Below are 19048 nucleotides of genomic sequence, written 5' to 3'. Positions count from 1 at the left end.
CACCACACAGAAGAATTCAATGCCAAAGCTGGAGGGGGTGGGGGGTGGGGGTTATATCAAGACAGAATTAGAAATTCCTCACGAATTAGACCTGTGTCAACAGATAAAAATGTTCTTTTTGATCTTACTGTTGTCTCTATCTTTAAAGTTGCTACAGGGGCATTTCCTTAATTTAAAGAGGATCATTTCATCTAAATTAAATGAAGGGAAACATATTTAACATACTCTTTGTTAACCTCACTTTACTTTCTAGGATGTCACAACTGTCCTAAGCAGGTTCCAGGCAAAAATTCTGGTGTACTTTAACATCATTCAAAACAGTAGGTAAAACAGTAGAATATATTTTAAAAGCAAAACTAGAAGTGTGAATTTTGAATAAGTATTTATTAGCTAACATTAGCTATGTAAGCAAGAACCAGATATTTGAAATAAGCTAGAAAGATGAATAAACAAAATAAAATTATTTATGCTTTTATTAAAATACTTGTATTTTTTTAGGGGCGCTTGGGTGGCTCAGCCGGTTGAGCTTCCGACTTCGGCCCAGGTCATGATCCCGCGCTTCGTGGGTTAGAACCCTGCGTTGGGCTCTGTGCTGACAGGCTCAGAGCCTGGAGCCTCCTTCAGATTCTGGGTCTCCCTCAATCTCTCTGCCCCTCCCCCACTCTATCTCCCAAAAATAAACAAACATTTTAAAAAATATTTAAATAAAAAAAATAAATAAGTACTATATTTTTTTGCAATTTTTTATAGATCTAAATAGAAAAAACATGCTCAGAATATATAAGCAATAGAATTATTACAAAATGACATAACACAAAATATTTGTAATGAATATTTTAAAATTACCAGTTAATGCTAGCATTCAATGTGTGCTTGACACGCACTGTCAAAAATTTTTTTCTCTCTTAAGGATAGGGGGACATGAATTAGACATGAAATGGCTCCCAGCTGCAAGATGTCTTCTTTCCAGATGTACAGTAAGCCAAGACAGTAGAAAAGAACCAGCTGCTAGGATAACAAATTTAAAAAAAGGTCCTTTTGACATAAGCCTTATTGGCCTGTCTTAACAAAGATGGATCACTCATTCATTGTAAGGTGAATGGAATCTAGTATAAAATAGAAGAAACAAGTAAAAAGAACTTAATCCAACTCTTTCCTATGATGTTTAACAGCTGTTATTTTACTATGCAAATCTACAAACAAATGCTATGTTATTCAAAAAAGTAAATAAAATTCTCAAGTCCTAAGTTACTGACTTTAAAACACTACTTAAATTACTAGTATTAATTACTACTCTTAATTTTAATTTGGTAGCTAAAATTCTCTTTTCAAATTAGATTTAAAAACAAATCTACAGTCATTATATAAAAACCTGCTGATCTGCATTCAGGTAGTGAATACTGCTTATATAAACTTACACTTATTACAAACAACAGGGATGACTTCTAATAGTATGCCTTGTAAATCTAATTCATGGCACCCTGAACATCACCTGGGTTTTTTCCCTTTCTGTAAAAAAGGACAAAGGGGAAAAGAAAATCAGACCACCACGTTGCTGAATAGAGTTTTTTTATAACAGTCCTAAACTGGTCCTACTTCTCCCTCTTGAATCTGCCTTATTCTATATATCCCTTGTAGCTTATAAATCTCAAAGCAAATGACTAAAATCCCATTAGAAGCATTTAATCTTCTAGAGCCAATTAAAAAAATCCTCTAGTCCCAACAACAACAACAACAACAAACAAGGGTACAGATAAAGCTGGGGTTGTATAATCTACATCAGAAGGGATTTAGGAAGAGCAGGTAGATCAATCAAAATCTTCTATCTGTAGCTGCTGTTGTGCCTTTCCTTTTTTTCTTTTTAAATAAACTTCTATTTTTCTAGATTCATACTGTTATGATCAAAATTCAGGAAAGAAATTATTTTTTAAATCTCCAGAAAATAAATTTCATAAAGAACCATCCTTAGGTACAACCTCATTGTAACAACTTAAAAAAATTATAATTTTATTAAAATATTTAATATATGTATAACAATATTACTATATATCGTTATGTATATAATATATATTGTTAAATATATAACATTAAATGCATGTATAATAATAAAAAGACACATTTTTACTGTCTTTTAACTATGGAAATATTTTTGTAGTTATACAGAAAATATGATTAATCTGCTGCCTATTCCCTATAGAGGTTGCAATTTAATCAAGAGTACAGGAAATTTACCTAACCCTACATTATAAAAATACCAGAATTATATTTATTAACTCCACTAATTAAAAGTGTGTATGTATATGTATACATACACACATATACATACATATATATATATGTATGTATACATACACACACATATACACACGTATAAATTATGTACACATAATTGTACACATAATTATGTACACATAATTTATGTACACATAGGTGCACTTTTTAAATATCAAGAAAAGTAGTTTAGTTATACTCTGTAAATTCAGAAAATTGAACATAAGTTTTAAAAAATATTTTATGCACGTTATTTTTTAAATTCTTTTATTAAAAAAATTTTTAACATTTATTTTTGAGAGACAGAGTGCAAGTGGGGGAGGGGCAGAGAGACAGGGAGACACAGAATCTGAAACAGGCTCCAGGCTCTGAGCTGTCAGCACAGAGACTGACACAGGGCCTGAACTCGTGAACTGCAAGATCATAACCTAAGCCAAAGTGGGATGCTCAACCAACTGAACTACCCAGGTGCCCCTATGCATGTTATTTCATAAGCTGGAAAATACAGCCTTTTATATCTTTAGATCATCAGATAAACATAAATATTTTTATTTCAGCAAGTAATCAATAATCTGCTCAGTGTTTGAAAAAATTGAGAGTAGATATTTAGCACAGCCTCTATTCTTAATATTTTTTCTTCCATAATAGATACACACCGTGATGATTCAGAATAAACCTTTCAAGTATGACATATCATCTCAAAGTTTTCAAAGAGAACCTGAGCCACATATAAATGTATTTTCTTCTGTTGTGTGACTATTTTAAAGAATCTGCTGCTTACTTAAGCTATTGCTCCTATTCTAAATGCCCCTGATTATGCCCATACTCAAATACATCCTTTGGGGGAAGTCCTAATTAAATACATACCTGAAAGAAGGGAATAATTACTCTATGAGTAGGCTGATACCTTTCCCCTTGAGTTATTAGATATCGCCGGCATATATTTTAAGAGTTAAATTCATTTTCAGAACAAAGAAAAAAACACCTTTGAAGGCTACCTTTAAAAATCCTGTTTGAGAATGTCAGTAGGGGGCTAACCAAAGGCTTTTCCTGACAGGAAACCTGAAGACTTAGTCTAATTTTGGACCTGTTTCACAGGAATTTTAAGAGAGGAATGACACTTCTTATAAGGTGGTAAAAGTTTTCTGTACAACAATTCAGGACATAAAGCTGCTGTGAATGTAGGGGAACAGTAGCAAAATGGTTAAACAGTTTAGGCTGGCGGGGGGGGGGGGGAAACAATCAAACTCTTCCTTTAGTATTTAAGCTAGGATGAGTTTTAAAAATATTAATCTTTATGCCTATTCCCTATGTTTTTTCCCTTGTGTCTCCCCTTAGAAAAGCCAAAAGTCACATTTGCGCTATAGAGGTAGGTCATAGAAACGCAATGAAGAATATTTGGGGATAAATGTCAAAGCATGTTTAAGGTACAATGGTAATCTCTTGTTCTGTGTGTTTATAATCTGGAAGACACCATCCACTAAGTCCAACCTATGTTGTTATTATTATAAAAATAAGAATTCAGAGAAAGGTCTAATGCAGTGTCCCTAAGAATATCAATATTATGACCTAGCTCTGCTAACAAAAGAATAGCTCTGCTATACAAAAGAATCCTTCTTGGAAAAAGGTGGTTTTTTTAATATAGGATTGCTGTCTCTGAAAATCTATCACCATCTTTGCTTATGAAATTTTCTCTGAAGACCACAAGACTAAATATAATTAACATTTTTTTTCCTTAAACCACTATGTAAAGGCTTTAAGACTTGAAAAAAAAATATGTTAGATTTCTTAAATTAATGCATAAAGACCAACTTAAAAAGACATTAAGAAACCTTTTCCTGTCTGAAATACGTATAGTCTATCTATTTAAAGTTGTATTTTATTTCACAGGACTGTCTCCGTTCTTGACTACTGTTCTTTGCCTAGGGGTTTAAACAATTACAACCATTTATCTTACCCAGCGTTAAAAGTCAAAGTACAGATATTATAAGAGAGGAACTTACAATTCATTCTTTAGATTTAGAATGCAATAAGGTTTCATTTTGAAAACAGTATGCTGGGAATACCTGAATAAAAGCAATGAAACTTCATAATGAAGTGCCAGATGAAATATAGGCACTGTCATCATCATGATCATCATGTTCAGAAATCCTGTTTGATGAAATATTTGCTCCTACAATAGAATACAGAGAACCTGCTGTCCTACCTCACTGGTCCAGAAGGAGTAGAGTCTGGTGGAATGGGGAGAAATCTGAACCGCTCACTACTTCCACCCCTATTCAGGACAAGGGGAAACTGGGTTGTCACTCTCTGAGATACCGCCTTCACATGCACAATAGACATAAAGTCATCAATTGAACTAGACACTATCCCAGGTTTTTTACATTTCTAAAATGACATAACAATGAGAAGATAGCCAATAAAAAATCCAAATGATATTTAGGAGACCTCCCCCATATTACCTTACACTTATACATTTAGACACTCAAATATCAACTGAGAGTACATCATGAACAAACAGCTTATTCCCAGCACACTTCTAATTAAGACATATATTTTATATAAACACATCCACACATACATACACCTATACTATATATGATTACATCTGTGTGAATGTAGTAAATGTGTATTATGTGTATATAAGAGCTAACATGTGTCCAATGACATATACATGCATTAATAAGAGCAACCAGAACAGAAATGGGCCTGTGGGCCATATTTTACTAATGGCTAGTTTTTTCCATTTTAGGAAACACATGTTCAGTCTATATCGATGCCACATTTCATGTCCTTTGCCTTTGCATTGAGTGTAAGTTAAAAGGGTAGGGTATCAGTGTACTTAGATACATCAAACTGATTCTGAATTTTGAAGACTAAATATTTGATATTAAGAAGTTATTAATAACTTTTAAGTAATGATAATGGTGTTTTGGTTACAGTTTTTAAAAGGAATTTTTATCTCAGAAACTTACATACTGAAATTATTATGAATGAATACGACCTGCTTCAAAAATAATTCAGGGTGAGGGGAGGTAAAAAACAGGTAAGAGTACAGATACAGTAAGACTGGCTATGAATTGATAACTGCTGAAACTAGGTTAGGTACACTGGAGGTTATTTTATCACACTTTCTGCTTTTAAGTATGTTTGGAATTCTGCAAATAAAATCATAAAAACTCATCCTGATATGAGCTCAAGGAACACATCAATTTTCCAAGTAAAAGGCTCTTCCATGTTAGGATTATCTATGTTGTTTTTATTAGTCGTATTTGCTGACAATAAAAGAGGGCAGTTAAGGGGCACCTGGGTGGCTCAGTCAGTTAAGCAACCGACTTCGACTCAGGTCATGATCTTGTCATTCATGGGTTTGAGTCCTGCATCAGGCTCCGTGCTGACAGCTCAGAGCCTGGAACCTGCTTCAGAGTCTGTCTCCCTCTCTGCCCCTCCCTGGCTCATGCTCTTTCTCTCAAAAATAAATAAATTTTTAAAAAATTAAAAAGAAAAAAAGAGTGCAGTTAAGCATGTTCTTTTGAAAGACAAAAATTAAAATATAACCTATAAATATGTGACTAATAATATATTTAGGAAATTTACCTTGTATGGTTATAAAATCTGTGGAGTAACTTATAAATTCTTATGTTTTTACTTCCTAATCAAAAAGACCAACTTATGAAAATAAATTTAGGTAGAGCTCATCACTAACAAATGGATCTATTTAACGTACATTCTTTTCATTATTTCATGAGTACAAGTGATCTGCAATAACTCTGGTCTGTGAATTTAAAAGGTACGGCTCCAGTTACTCATAAGCTATCATCATTTTTTTTCAGACATACTGATTTTAACCAGTTCTAGATAAATACATATGGCGATACATAACATCAAGATGACAGGGAAGGAATCCATCAGGTAAAAGTGTGTCTCCATTTATCTTAAAGAAAGATTCAGACCTTTAGCAATGGAATACTGGTTATAAGATATTTCAGGTATGGACATAACAATATGTGTTATCAGGTGTTCAGATAAGTGAAATTTCATGGTACATTTCCAATTTCAAATAGTCTACATGTTGTCTTTATAAATTACACATATCCCAAAAATTCAAATATTTTCATAACCAAATTACACAATCAGATGTCTCTTATAAGTAGGAAAATTAGTTAGACCACATATCCTCTTTGAATCTGGAGATATATGTTAATCACTGTTACTTATTAACCATTTAGTGGATTGGGGAATAGGGTGACAATATTGAGCCCTCCTAGGAATCTGGGCTACTCTACACTTCTTTATCTGGATAACTGATATTTATCATTTAGACTCAATGGAAATATCATCTCCTTTAGAAACTTCCTTGGACCTCCCCCTCAATAGACTGAAGTAGAATTTTATACTCCCTACTTTATGATGTTTTTCACAATTATATATGTGGCTTTTAAAAATATATATCTCTCCCACTAGGCTACAAGCTCTAAGAGGTCAGAGACCATGTCGCCTTGCTCACCACTGTATTTCCAGTCCCTAGCACAGCACGTAGTGCACAGATTCAATCCAGGCTATTCCTGAATCATCTGAGAGCATTAAAAAAATATACTGATGCCCAGACTTAGAGATTCTAAAATAATCAGTAGGAATAAAGTAGAGGTCAGGAATTGACAGTCTTTAAAAAGATCCAGGAAATTCTGATGGGAAGTCAATGTTGAAAGTCCTGGCTAATAAAGTACACCCAATAAACAAATGTGTAAGGCCTTTTAAATATCCCTAAAGACTACATACAGACTGTGTATATAATTTGAGGTCATTTTTACCTGCTAAAACTTTAAAGTAATTAATGACATTAATAGGAATTTTCATGTGGCATCAATAAAGCGATATCTGGGTTTTCCTAAATACCTAGAATAGAACAAAATTACAGCTGGGAAGTACTCAAAACCAAGCCAAGTAATTCATGACAAAATGATGCTATAAACAAATAATTGTGACCTCTCTATTATACTTCCTTCTGTTCCAGGACTGTTTTTATGTTACTTCACTTATTCCTCCTGGAAACCTTGCCATGTAAGTATCACTATGTCTCATTTATTTTTACATTTATATAATCTATTTGGCATCTCATGCCACTGAAACTACATTTACCGAGGTCACCAACAATAGCCTCAGTGCTAAATCTAAAAGACATCTTTTCATCTTATTCTTCATCTTAAAACAACTTGCTGATCACTCCTCTGTGATGTCATGACATTAAACGCCCTGCTTTCCTCCTACCCCAGCAGACCACTCCCTCTTTGTCTCTTCTATCAGCCCTGTAAACATTGTGTCCCAGATTTCTGCCTGAAATTTTCTCCTTTTTTCCTCTTCTTGGGTGAATGCATCAACTCCCAGGGGCCACCTACACACAGATCACATCCAAATCTCTTGTTCTGTAAATCCAAACTACCTATTGGATATCTTCCCTTGTATGTCAGACAACTCCAAATCAATCTTCCCAAACAAAAGAAAAAAAAATAAGTTTTTTCTTCTATGCTCCCTAACTCAACGGTGCCATTGTCCTAACTAGTTGTTGAAATCAGATATCTGGGAGTGACCTTTGACCCCTTCTTCTTCCTCATTCTTCAATCACCAAGTCTTATCACTTCCAGTTTCTGAACAGCTCTTGTATCTCTTTCTCCATATCCACCACGTCCATGTGAGGCAAGACGCCTGAATCAATGTAGCAGCCTCGTAACGAGCTTTGCTGTTCAGTCTTGCTCCCTCTCATCCATTCACTACATGGAAGCCAAAGGAGTCTTTCAAATACTAAGTCTCAGTGGGTCTTTCCCCTGCTTCAGACTTCAGACCTGTAACTGTCAGCCCAATGTCCTCTAGATCAAGTCCAAACCCCTTGAAGTGGCTAACAAAGTCCATATAAGCCTTGGCACCTCCTAACTCTGGCCCCTACTCTTGCCATTTTGATTGTGCACTAAGCTCCAGCCACAGAGAATTCACTGGCCTTCTCTTGCTTGAAGTCCTGTGCACATTCTATTTTCTCTTCCTGGAGTGGTCTTTCCTCTTCTCCTCCTCTATTTCAACTGGCCCATACATATATCATTCCGATCTCAAAACAAGTGTTATTTCCTTCAGATTTTGGAATGTCACTGTGACCTCAAAACTCTGATTTGAATGCTGTTTTTTTTTTTTTAACGTTTATTTATTTTTGAGACAGAGAGAGACACAGCATGAACGGGGGAGGGGCAGAGAGAGAGGGAGACACAGAATCGGAAGCAAGCTCCAGGCTCTGAGCCATCAGCCCAGAGCCCGACGCGGGGCTCGAACTCGCAGACTGCAAGATCGTGACCTGAGCTGAAGTCGGACGCTTAACCGACTGAGCCACCCAGGCGCCCCTTGAATGCTGTTCTTAAGTGCTACTACGATGGCACTAGGAACTTCCCAGGCTTAGAAAGTAACACTGTATTCTACTAGTCCTTTCTACTTTCCCTGTCCATATTCCCCTGCTATTTTATAAGTCTCATGTGAGCCAGGCCCCTGTCTGCCACACTGACCGTTATATCCTTAGCACCCAATAGTGGCCAACACACAGCAGGAACTGAATATATCCAATATCTGTGGAATGATAGAATTATACAAATAAAAGTTGATAAACCCGAATGTGAATGCAGCTGTGACTTCTTCCTTTAAAATTTACCCCAGGGCCTTTCTAAATGTTTCTTTTTTTCAGAAAAAAATGGCCATCTAACGTATTCTCCTCCGTTCTCCTCCCGCAAAATATTATGATTTTTCTTTATATTACTTGTCAATAATTTCATCTTTTGTTAGTTTAACACCATCTGTACTTGGCATAGTACTTGGCACATAGCGGGGTTCAACGTATATTTGATGAATAGTGAGTGGACTCCTACCATTTATTAAAGACTAATATTTCTACAGTAACATGTTGCTTCCCATAAAAGTTTATTCCCGAAACCAAACCTTTATCAATACTGGGTGCCAACCATAAATATAGGCATAATCAAGAATTTTCTCCCTTCCCTCCCGTTTTGTTAATCACTCAGGTATAATGCTAAACCAGGAGCAAAACCAAAACCAAACCAAAACAAAACAAAAACCAGGCACAAATATCAAGAAAATTAATCATTCCCTTAATCATTAAGCATTTCCAAATATTAAACTGACAATAAGGAATGGCATGACAATAAGGAATGGCATAAGGCACTAGAAGAGAAGCAGGCTTGCCTTTCAAATCTTGTATATAGCCCTCTTTGCAGCTGTGCATGAGCTGAAGGATCCATCTGTGTTGGGCACCAATACATTGCCAAGCAGGGTCACCTGGTGCATGAATGTCAGACAGGTACCTGAAAAAACAAGGCCAAGTTTAACCAAGTAGGCTTCCTCTGTACAGCCATAAATAAGGATAAAAGGAAAGCTAGCATTTTTCTTTTAAATCATTACTTTTTTTAAGAAAACCTGAAAATTTATAAGGGGGGCCCAGGTGGCTCAGTCGGTTAAGCATCTGACTTTGGCTCAGGTCATGATCTCACAGTTTTTGAGTTCACATGCCACATCTGGTTCTACTGACAGAGTGGAGTTGTCTTTGGATTCTCTGTCTCCCTCTCTCTCTCTCTCTCTCCGACCCTACCCGGTTCATGCTCGCTCTCAAAAATAAACACTAAAAAAAAAAAAAACAAAAAAAAAACACTAAAATTTTATCAAATGGTAAAAGCACCTGTTAACATTAGTCTTCAAAATTTTTAAGTTTGTTTGTTTGTTTATTGAGAGAGAGAGAGAGTGAGAGAGAGAGGAGCAGAGAGAGAATCCCGAGCAGGCTCTGCACCATCAGCACAGAGCCCGAGTGAGGTTCAAACTCACGAACCATGAGCCAAAAATCATGACCTGAGCCTTGGACGCTTAACCAACTGAGCCACCCAGGAACTCTTTTAATAGTTCATTCTAAATGAAATATATTCAAATTTCTTTTCATGCAAAAATAAACAATAAAACTGTATTTTTTAAAAATTAGGACTTTATACAAAAACAACCGAGAAGACAAATTTACAGCTTGCAATAATCCTAAAACCTTAGAACTTAAATTTATATTTATATTTAGTTCACAGAGTGTTTCCATACTTAGTTCTCAACCATTATAAAAAACACAAGTGGGAGCCAGCAGAGGACACCTAGTGAATATTCTTTTGATTTCAATTGCTTTTTTATTCCTTTCTGTTCTGAAATATGGCCTCTAGATGGCAGTGTGACACCATTTTCTATACATCCTAATAGGCTATTTTATTACATGAAGAGATTCGGTGACAACACTTAACCTCCAAAGTCTGAACTCTACTTTCATGACTGTTTGAGAAAACACTTCTCTACAAAATGTAGTATAGATGGGCATTTTTCTTAGTTTCTAAATAGTTTCAAATATTTAACATCTTCTTTGTACAATAAAACATCCAAACGCAGAATGACAATTGAAATGCATTTCATTTGAAAAACTTCTGACAAATTCCAGATTTGGCCCTCGGCTATCACAAAATATATAAACATCCAGTAGTCACCCCTTATCCAAAGGGGGAATATGATCCAAGACCCTGAGGAGGATGCTTGAAACCACAGACAGTACTGAACCCTATATGTATAGTATGTTTTGTCATCATATATGTGACAAAGTTTAACTTATAAACTAGGCACAGTAAAAGATTAACAACAATAACTGATAAAAATAGGACAATTATAACAATATACTATAATAAAAGTTATGTGAATGCAGTGTCGCTCTCTCTCAAAATATCTTACTATACTCACCCTTCTTGTGATGTGAAATGACAAAATGCCTACAAGAGGAAATGAAGTGTGAGGAATGATGTAGGCACTGAGATGTAGCACTGAGCTACTATTGGCCTTCTGACTACACTTCAGAAGGATGAATGCTTCCAGATCATAGTTGACTGCAGGTAACTGAAATCATGCAACTGAAACTGCAGACAAGGTGGGGACTACTGCAGTAAGTTAAATCCAATTAAAGCAACTCCAAAAGCTGAATTTATTGTCTTGAAATTATTTTTAAACCATAAGCTAACTATTGTCTTGAGGTTAAAGAATTTTGTTCAATGATAAATTTTAATTAATGGTTACAAGCTGTGACTCTATCCTAATCACTGAGGGATACACCAGATGCTTCTCTTCCACGTTCCTCTAGTACTAGATATTTCCTAACTCACCGATATCTCAATTAGCAGCTAATTAGAGGAGAAACATTTTGTAATAAGCAATAAATAAAATGTTGAGACATCTGACATCAATCACATTGAGGAACTATCCACCCTGACCCTCACAAGCTAATGCAGATAGCCTGGGCTCTGAGCAGAGCCTAGGATCATCCTGCAAAAGGGCCCTTTAAACAATGTAGCTCACACTGTACAGCACTGCTTCAAAGTAAGCCGAAGAGCTGGCCCTTTTCCGTCTCCTTGACCGTCTATTTACAGACTGCAAATAGGCTATGTCTGTGTTGAGAAAGGCACAAATCAATTAACAGCACCCAAAAATAAAACTACAATCTAACAAAATACATTTAGTCCGGCATAAATATTTCAACATAATCTGGTTCTTCCACTCACACAAAGCTTTCTCCTCTTTGTTCATCTGTAATATAAAATGACAAACAGTACACTATGTCATTTCTTTTCAAAAAACATAATTTTATTCTTTCTTGTTGGGGATAATTTGTCTTAGCATTCTCCTTAGGTAGGTTTGTTTTGCCTCCGAATACTTCTACAATACTTTTTCCTAACACTTTCACTCATATAACATCCTCAGATTTAGTGTCAGTGGTAAAATATAGGAATACTCTTTTAGGAAAGCTGCTTCCTTTTAATTTTTAAACTACTGAATAGGAATACAAAGGGTCCATTACAAGAGCTCAATACAGCAAGAGAAATCAATATGCTCTTTTGCTTAATAACTTTTAAAATTATAAGTTCCTTTAGTATGTTGCCTAGGTCCTTGCAAAATTTACTAATAATCCTTTACAGCATCTTATTAGTGGGTATTACATTAAATGTGATATAAAGATAAATGTGTTCTCTCATAAATTCTACAGTGTTGCAGTTCAAAAGTATAATCTGTGGTAGGCTTTTCCTTGCTTACATGACTTAATCGAATAAATTTCTTCTTTTCTTTTAGTAGTAAACAATAAGTACAACTAACCTTTCAAAACACAAGTTTGAACCGTGTAGGTCCACTTATACAAAGATCTTTTAAGTACTGTACCATAAATGTATTTTATCTTCCTTATGATTCTCGCAATAACATTTTCTTTGGCTTATTTTATTGTAAGAATAGAGTATATAACACGCAAAATGTGTTAATCGGCTATTCACGTCACTGATAAGGCTTCCGGTCAACATTAGGCTGTAAGTAGTTAAGTTTCAGGGGAGTCAAGTTATACATGGATTTTCGACTGGGCAGACGGTTGGTGCTCCAACCCCCACACTGTTTTAACACTCAACTGTATTTCATTTCAAAGATCGTTGTTTAAAACATGCCACATGTTAACTACTATTTCTTCTAAAACTGTGTATCAAAGAACAAAACAGCTTTTTTAGAGGGGTAAAGAATGCTAATTATGAGCACAGCCTCAGTATTTTAAAATTAAAGAATTAAAATTTTTAGCCATATTCTAACATGATTTTTAACAATTACCAGGAATAAGATCACATTCATATGGAAAGAAGTATATATGACATAACTTTGCTTCTCACTAAAGCTACTAGAATCAAGACAAAATAACAAGAGTGAAAATAATCAAAAGTTTTTAATTATACAAAATAGTGAACAAAAATGAAATATAAAAGTAATCTGATTTTTAATCACACCATGCAAAACTTCCGAGTATGTAAGAGAACTAATAAAGACATGCTTTGCTGATGATAAAGCCCTCTCCATCCCCTCTTGATGTTCACAGTACCTATCATCATAGATTCCCAAGTCCAATAGATACTTGACCTGGTTGTGATGTTATTTTTCCTATTTATTAATAACTAAAAACTTAATTTAAAAAGGGGAGGATTAATTGTTCAGTGTCTTCTCAAAGCATCAAAAATAATTATTACAAAATAAGTAAACTACTTGATATTTTTGTTAACATTCTTATTCTTTTCCCCTTTTAAATGACAGGAAAAAAAGCACCTAAACAGGCCATTTAAAAAAAAATCTTTTTTAACACCTACCATCTTTAAAATAATATTCAATAGATTAACTAGTTACAAGAACTACACATTATGTAGATAAATGGGAATTCACTATATAAAGACACTGTACATTCAATAAGGTTTAACATATTACTATTGGCAAATTTAATAGCATAAATATAAATACAAAGCAAAATTAAGTAGCATGGTGGAACACAGACAACAAGACACTAACCAGCTGTATATCCCTGGACAAGAGGATTAACCTTCCTGGAGCTTTTCTTTACATGTAAAGGAAAAAAAAAAAAAAAAAGCAGATGGAGAACTAACATATATATAGTTTATTTCTAGCTTTAGATTTCCATTATTCTACAAGCCAGAAAAATCCCCCAAATACATTCTTTCCTATATGAAGACAGCTTAGAGAAAAGCAAAGATAAGCTTTGAAAGCAGACAAACAGAGGAATCCTACTGCTAGCCGTGTGCACTGAGCAAGAATGAAGTCTGAGGTTCAATTTCCTGATCTATATACAACGGGTATCAGACAAATGCCTCCACAAGGTAACTATCAGGATTAGAATTTATGTACATAGTGCATCTAGCATGATGCCCAGGGGTACTACAGACTCCAGGTAGTGGCAGTAATCAATGTTAGTATTCTCTACTCCCCTGCTAAAGCCTCCTCTCCCTTTCTTCTTTAGTAACACAAATGTGCTGATAATGACAAAGGCTCATGTTGCTACTATTCTACTGAATCACCAAGAATGCAAGTCTTGAGTGTGGATCATTGTCCCCACCACCATTGCAAACACAGCAGCTTTCAGGCCAGACCTTCTTTTCATACCTGGAAATCATTTTCAATGGTCATATGGTAACAACAGCCAAATGCATAAATATATATAGTCAATCTATTATTTTATAAGTACTGAATACTCCATAAACTTCACTAATTAAAGAGAGAGGGCATTAAGTTTGGAAAGTAGCTTATTCTGAGAATAAAGGCCACATTCAAAAAAAAAAAGTTAATACTTTTAAATCATAGATATAAAAAGTTTGTAATTTATATGCTTTATCTCCAAATCCTGGTATAAACATTACATATGTATGTAATATATTGACTGCTTATGTGCCAGGTGCTGTATTAAATCCTTAAATGCATTCTTTGATTATCTTTATAACTACCCTAAGATGTAGATTGTGTTATCATGTCATCTCAGATCAAGAAACTGAAAAGAGAATGCAAGTAAGTCACCGAAAGGGAACAGCCAGTTACCACCCTGCTATAATGCTTCCTTCTAAGGCCTTCTTCTCATCATACCCTGTGGTATCCATCACTTTTCATATTACTGCAATTTTTAAAATTTATTTATTTTTTCTTCTCAATACTAAAACCTTTCAGAATTTTCTATACCACTGAGCCACAGCCCACTATTGTGGCATGAAGAATTTCCCACCCAGAATGTGACAGTGTTGTGCTCTAAACCAGACAAGAAGCCCCCTGCCTGTGATCTCTGGGTGCCCACAGAGTGCAACACCCACACTGTCCGGCTAGGTTAGGTAAATCCTTATTGAGCAGGAGGAAGAAATGACTAAACAGTGAGGCCACTTTCCCTTTCCCCAAACAAGCAGAATTTTCTTGCCCTGAATACTCCCAAATTTGTTAGTATACAAAAGAATTTTGGTGTCCTATACTGGATACCACTAAATTTCTATTTATCTTCCCTTTCACCATTTCATCAGTCTCCTAATTTCCCCCAAATGATGTATCTAGTACTATAAGGTACATGTGATTTGTCAAAATTCTTGCAAAAGGTTTACCTTATGTAACGTTTTTGGTCATGTAGAGTTGATGGTGTCTCAAGCAATTTATCCAGAAGTAATTCTCTTAAAGTTTCAATCCGTGTTTCTACTTCAGCATAATCTATTTAAAAAGGAAAGAACATATAAGATTAGAAAATGGAGACTTAAAATCAAATTATGGCAAGTAGAACAGTGATTGCCTTGGGGGATAGGGGTTGACTAAAAAGAGGCACAAGGAAACTTGCTGGGTGTGGGTTACATGGGTGTGAGCATTTTGTCAAACTCACTGACCTGTAATATGTAAGTAAGGTTTGTACATTTCATTGCATGTAAATTTACCACAATAAAAAAATGAAATTAAGTTTTCTGAGTCCTTATGGATTTCATTTAGAAATTTAATAAAGCCCTATGATATTTCTCCTAGTTGATAAGGCATTACCATAGGACATTTTAGGCTTTTCTTACTTTTTATAACTCTTGTATTAGAGATAATTTCAAAAATTGTGTTAGTTCACTTTAAGGTTAGAATTCATAAACATAATCTTTTTTCCGAAAAGAGAAGATTAAAACTAAGTTTCCATCTCTATAAAGTATCTGTAATTGATTCTTTCCAGTAAAAAATATTTTTTTAATAGCATTATGATTAACAAGCAGCACAGAATGTACAAGACTAACTTATCCTATAGCTGCGGTTGTTCATCTTTGCTACATCTTGGTAAGAAAAGCCATTTTATTTTTGAAGCAACTGTTTTACATTTTAAAAAGAGCACCATATAACAAAAATTAAAATTCAAATAACTTTCTCTGCAGAATGCATTCTACATTCTTCCTGTAAAAGTAAAGTAGAAGATCTAAAAGTAATAAACAAATCTTACATTTCTTGAAAACCTGCACCTCCGTTTTCCCAAAGAGTGACTTGGCCTTTTCATAATCATTAATAACCACATCATAATCACCCTTTAAAATAAAGAAACATTTTGGAGACTGTCAGTAAAGTATCATGAACACATTTGGTTATGATAAAAAACTATCTCAATAACTCTTTAAAATTTATGACATCATAACCATGGGTACATAAATATGTACTCTACCTTTTGGATATTCCTTTCAATATTTAGAGGAAGGTTGAAGAGAAACTTAAATCGCTGAAGCACATTGAGTGCATTTCTAGTGGAATCTGCCTTGTCCTTTCGACCTAATACTTCTTGAAATAATGTGTCCGCAGTATTACTTGCTCCTATTTTAGAAAGACCAAAAGAAGCTTAGACAAAACAAAATGTTAGGCATGTTAGGCTACTATTATAGCTTTACATTAAAACTCAACAGACTTTTTTTAAAGTTAGCTATATTGGAGATCTTTTATGGTTTGTTAAAATACATTTCCACTTTGCCTACAAAGTCCTTTTGTATATTAAAAATAACTATATTTACCAGGCCCAAATAAAATTGCTGATGTGAACCTACATTTATTTTAGCTACTCTTCCAAATTTTATAGCAATTATGGGTCCTTAGATTATTTCATTAGTTCAGATAATAGGTTAAAACACACATATACACACACACGCACATGCATGGGCATACTAGATACTAGGTACTATACTAGATAAATTCTCTGGATTTAATATCTGCATTATATGGTAATAAAACAAGAAAAATATCTTTCAGGAAAGTTGTTCAAAAGAAGTATTTTAGAACTAATCCTATTTCTTGGTAAAATTATCTTCTGTTCATGCAACAGGCACAAAAATTACATAAGCAATTTAAATGACAAATTATAACATATCATTAATGAATACTTGCTTCTTAAATCAGCTAATTCAAATTATACACAAACTGGACATTATGTGTATATTATATATATATATATATATATATATAAGTCTTCAAACTATACAAATCACTATAATGACAGAGTTGCTTATCTAAAGCAAAATTTACTATGGACAAAAATAGTTTAACTTTTTCAACTTGTGAATATTTTTAATTAACCACAAAGAAAGGGGAGAAAAAGACTAACTGTTTTTGGCTATTTGATCGCTGCTCATAAAAAGTTTCTACATTATCTGGTCTACTGACTATACTTTAAGCAAAGATGAAAAAATGACCTCAGTCTCACTGGGTGGCTTGCATGCCATATTCTTTAGCCCACACTGTGGGTGGCCTGATCACGTTAAAAGTTGTCTTTGTAACATAATTGTTTTATCTAAATAATGTTGAAATTCTGTTGAAATTTTAAAGACCTTATATAAAAACTTTGTCAAGATAGCCATTTTCCCCACATGCTTTTAATGCAGAATGCTAAATTTCTGTAACATGAGAAAAAAATATATTCCCTTGTTCCCATCAAACCACATAATGGTGGCTAAATGAATATTTGAAATCTGATTAAAGGTTAAAACATTTTTCTTCAAAGACAATTATTATTAAGTATTTGTCATTTAAAAATATAAACTTTGTGATCTGAGGCTTCATAAATGAAAAGATACATCAATGTGACCGAATAGTTTTAAAAGGCCGATTACTAATCGGTAGGCTGTGGATACTAAATTCCCAAGCACTTTTTTTTGTGTGTGTACAATAAAAGAATTTGGGACAAAGCTATAAAAGCTCAAAATTAGGTTTTAGTCATTGTATTTTAAAGGTAACAAAAAAATACCAACTAATAATTTTAACTCCTCTAAAAAGTATGAAAACAAGTACAAGTAAAAAATTCACTTATCATTATATCTTTTATAGTGAAAATTGAATAGGCAGAAATTAGACTGTAAAATAACGATTTGTACAGAAAGGTAGATATGGAGAATTTTAATATGTGCATAGAGAAATCATAATTTTAATTAAAAAATAACTTCTATCCATAAACTGTTTTTGTATTGTGAATTTTACTGCATACACAATAAAATTTGGGGAGTTCATAACTCTTTGATAACTGAATGATTCTATCAGTAATAAAAAATGAAAGCAGTGAAACTAAGATTTCTTTGAGCAGATAAAATCACCAAAAGCTCACAAAATGTATTTTAATGTCTTCATTCTCTAGGGCTACTAACAAGAAAAACGAAACCACTAAACTCAGTGGTGCTGTTCACACATGAAGTGGCACTGCAGATAAACCACCAGTTAGACATCCGTCAAGTCTCCCAAGAACAATTTCCCCCACATACCAATCCATCCACATCTTCACTCCACCTTCTCACACCAAGAACACCCAATTTTAAGACAGCAAGCAGGGGTTTTAACATCCAGTATGTACCCACAAAACAAAACTAAATGAGCTATATTGTAGTGAAAAACATGACTTAGGTCTTATAGTTTGCAGAACCAACCCTGATCTTACAAATACCAGCCCTGGGCAACTCTAGACCTGAAAGTTGGTCATTTCTCCCCACAAAGGGTGTCTTAACTCCAACTCACTGGACTGTGACTATGTTCGTCTCAGTTACAGATGCACCCCAAGCACCAAGAGCAAGCCTGCTGTAATGGCACTGTGGCTGCCACTATCATAGTCATGTTGACAATAGCAGTAAAATATTCCTCATTGTAAGATAGGAGAACATGGATGGACCTTTAGGGTATCATCCTTAAGTGAAATAAGTCAGATAGAGACAGACAAATACTACATGGTATCACTCACATATGGAATCTTAAAAAACAAAACAAAACAAAAACTCAAGTCATAGACACGAAGACAGAAATAGTGGTTACCAGAGGCTGGAGGGTGGGGGGGAAGAGGGAGATGTTGATAAAGGGTACAAATTTCCAGTAAGAAGATGAACACATTCTAAGGAAC

The 19048-nt window shown here is 34.4% G+C and overlaps 1 protein-coding gene and 1 long non-coding RNA gene across 6 annotated transcripts in view; one reads left to right on the top strand and one right to left on the bottom strand.

Moving 5' to 3' along the window:
* The window catches only part of EXOC2 (exocyst complex component 2), a 279267-nt gene that overhangs the window by 158955 nt on the left and 101264 nt on the right, over window positions 1–19048 (bottom strand). For all 5 annotated transcript variants that reach the window (XM_042938092.1, XM_042938091.1, XM_042938094.1 and 2 more), the window contains 4 exons: window positions 16349–16494; window positions 16133–16214; window positions 15276–15378; window positions 9505–9623 (listed from right to left, as the gene is read on the bottom strand). In XM_042938092.1, coding sequence (XP_042794026.1) covers window positions 9505–9623; window positions 15276–15378; window positions 16133–16214; window positions 16349–16494 — 450 coding nt within the window. The remainder of the gene's footprint in view (window positions 1–9504; window positions 9624–15275; window positions 15379–16132; window positions 16215–16348; window positions 16495–19048) is intronic.
* On the top strand, window positions 250–8500 carry LOC122219638. The gene is made up of 5 exons (XR_006202504.1): window positions 250–320; window positions 3610–3640; window positions 6105–6183; window positions 7286–7332; window positions 8477–8500. It is a non-coding gene; the product is annotated as an uncharacterized LOC122219638 (long non-coding RNA).

This window comes from Panthera leo, chromosome B2 (genome assembly GCF_018350215.1).
Source record: "Panthera leo isolate Ple1 chromosome B2, P.leo_Ple1_pat1.1, whole genome shotgun sequence".
Classification (NCBI taxonomy): domain Eukaryota; kingdom Metazoa; phylum Chordata; class Mammalia; order Carnivora; family Felidae; genus Panthera; species Panthera leo.
Note: the sequence above shows the minus strand (reverse complement) of the source record. Positions and strands in the feature narration are given on the sequence as shown.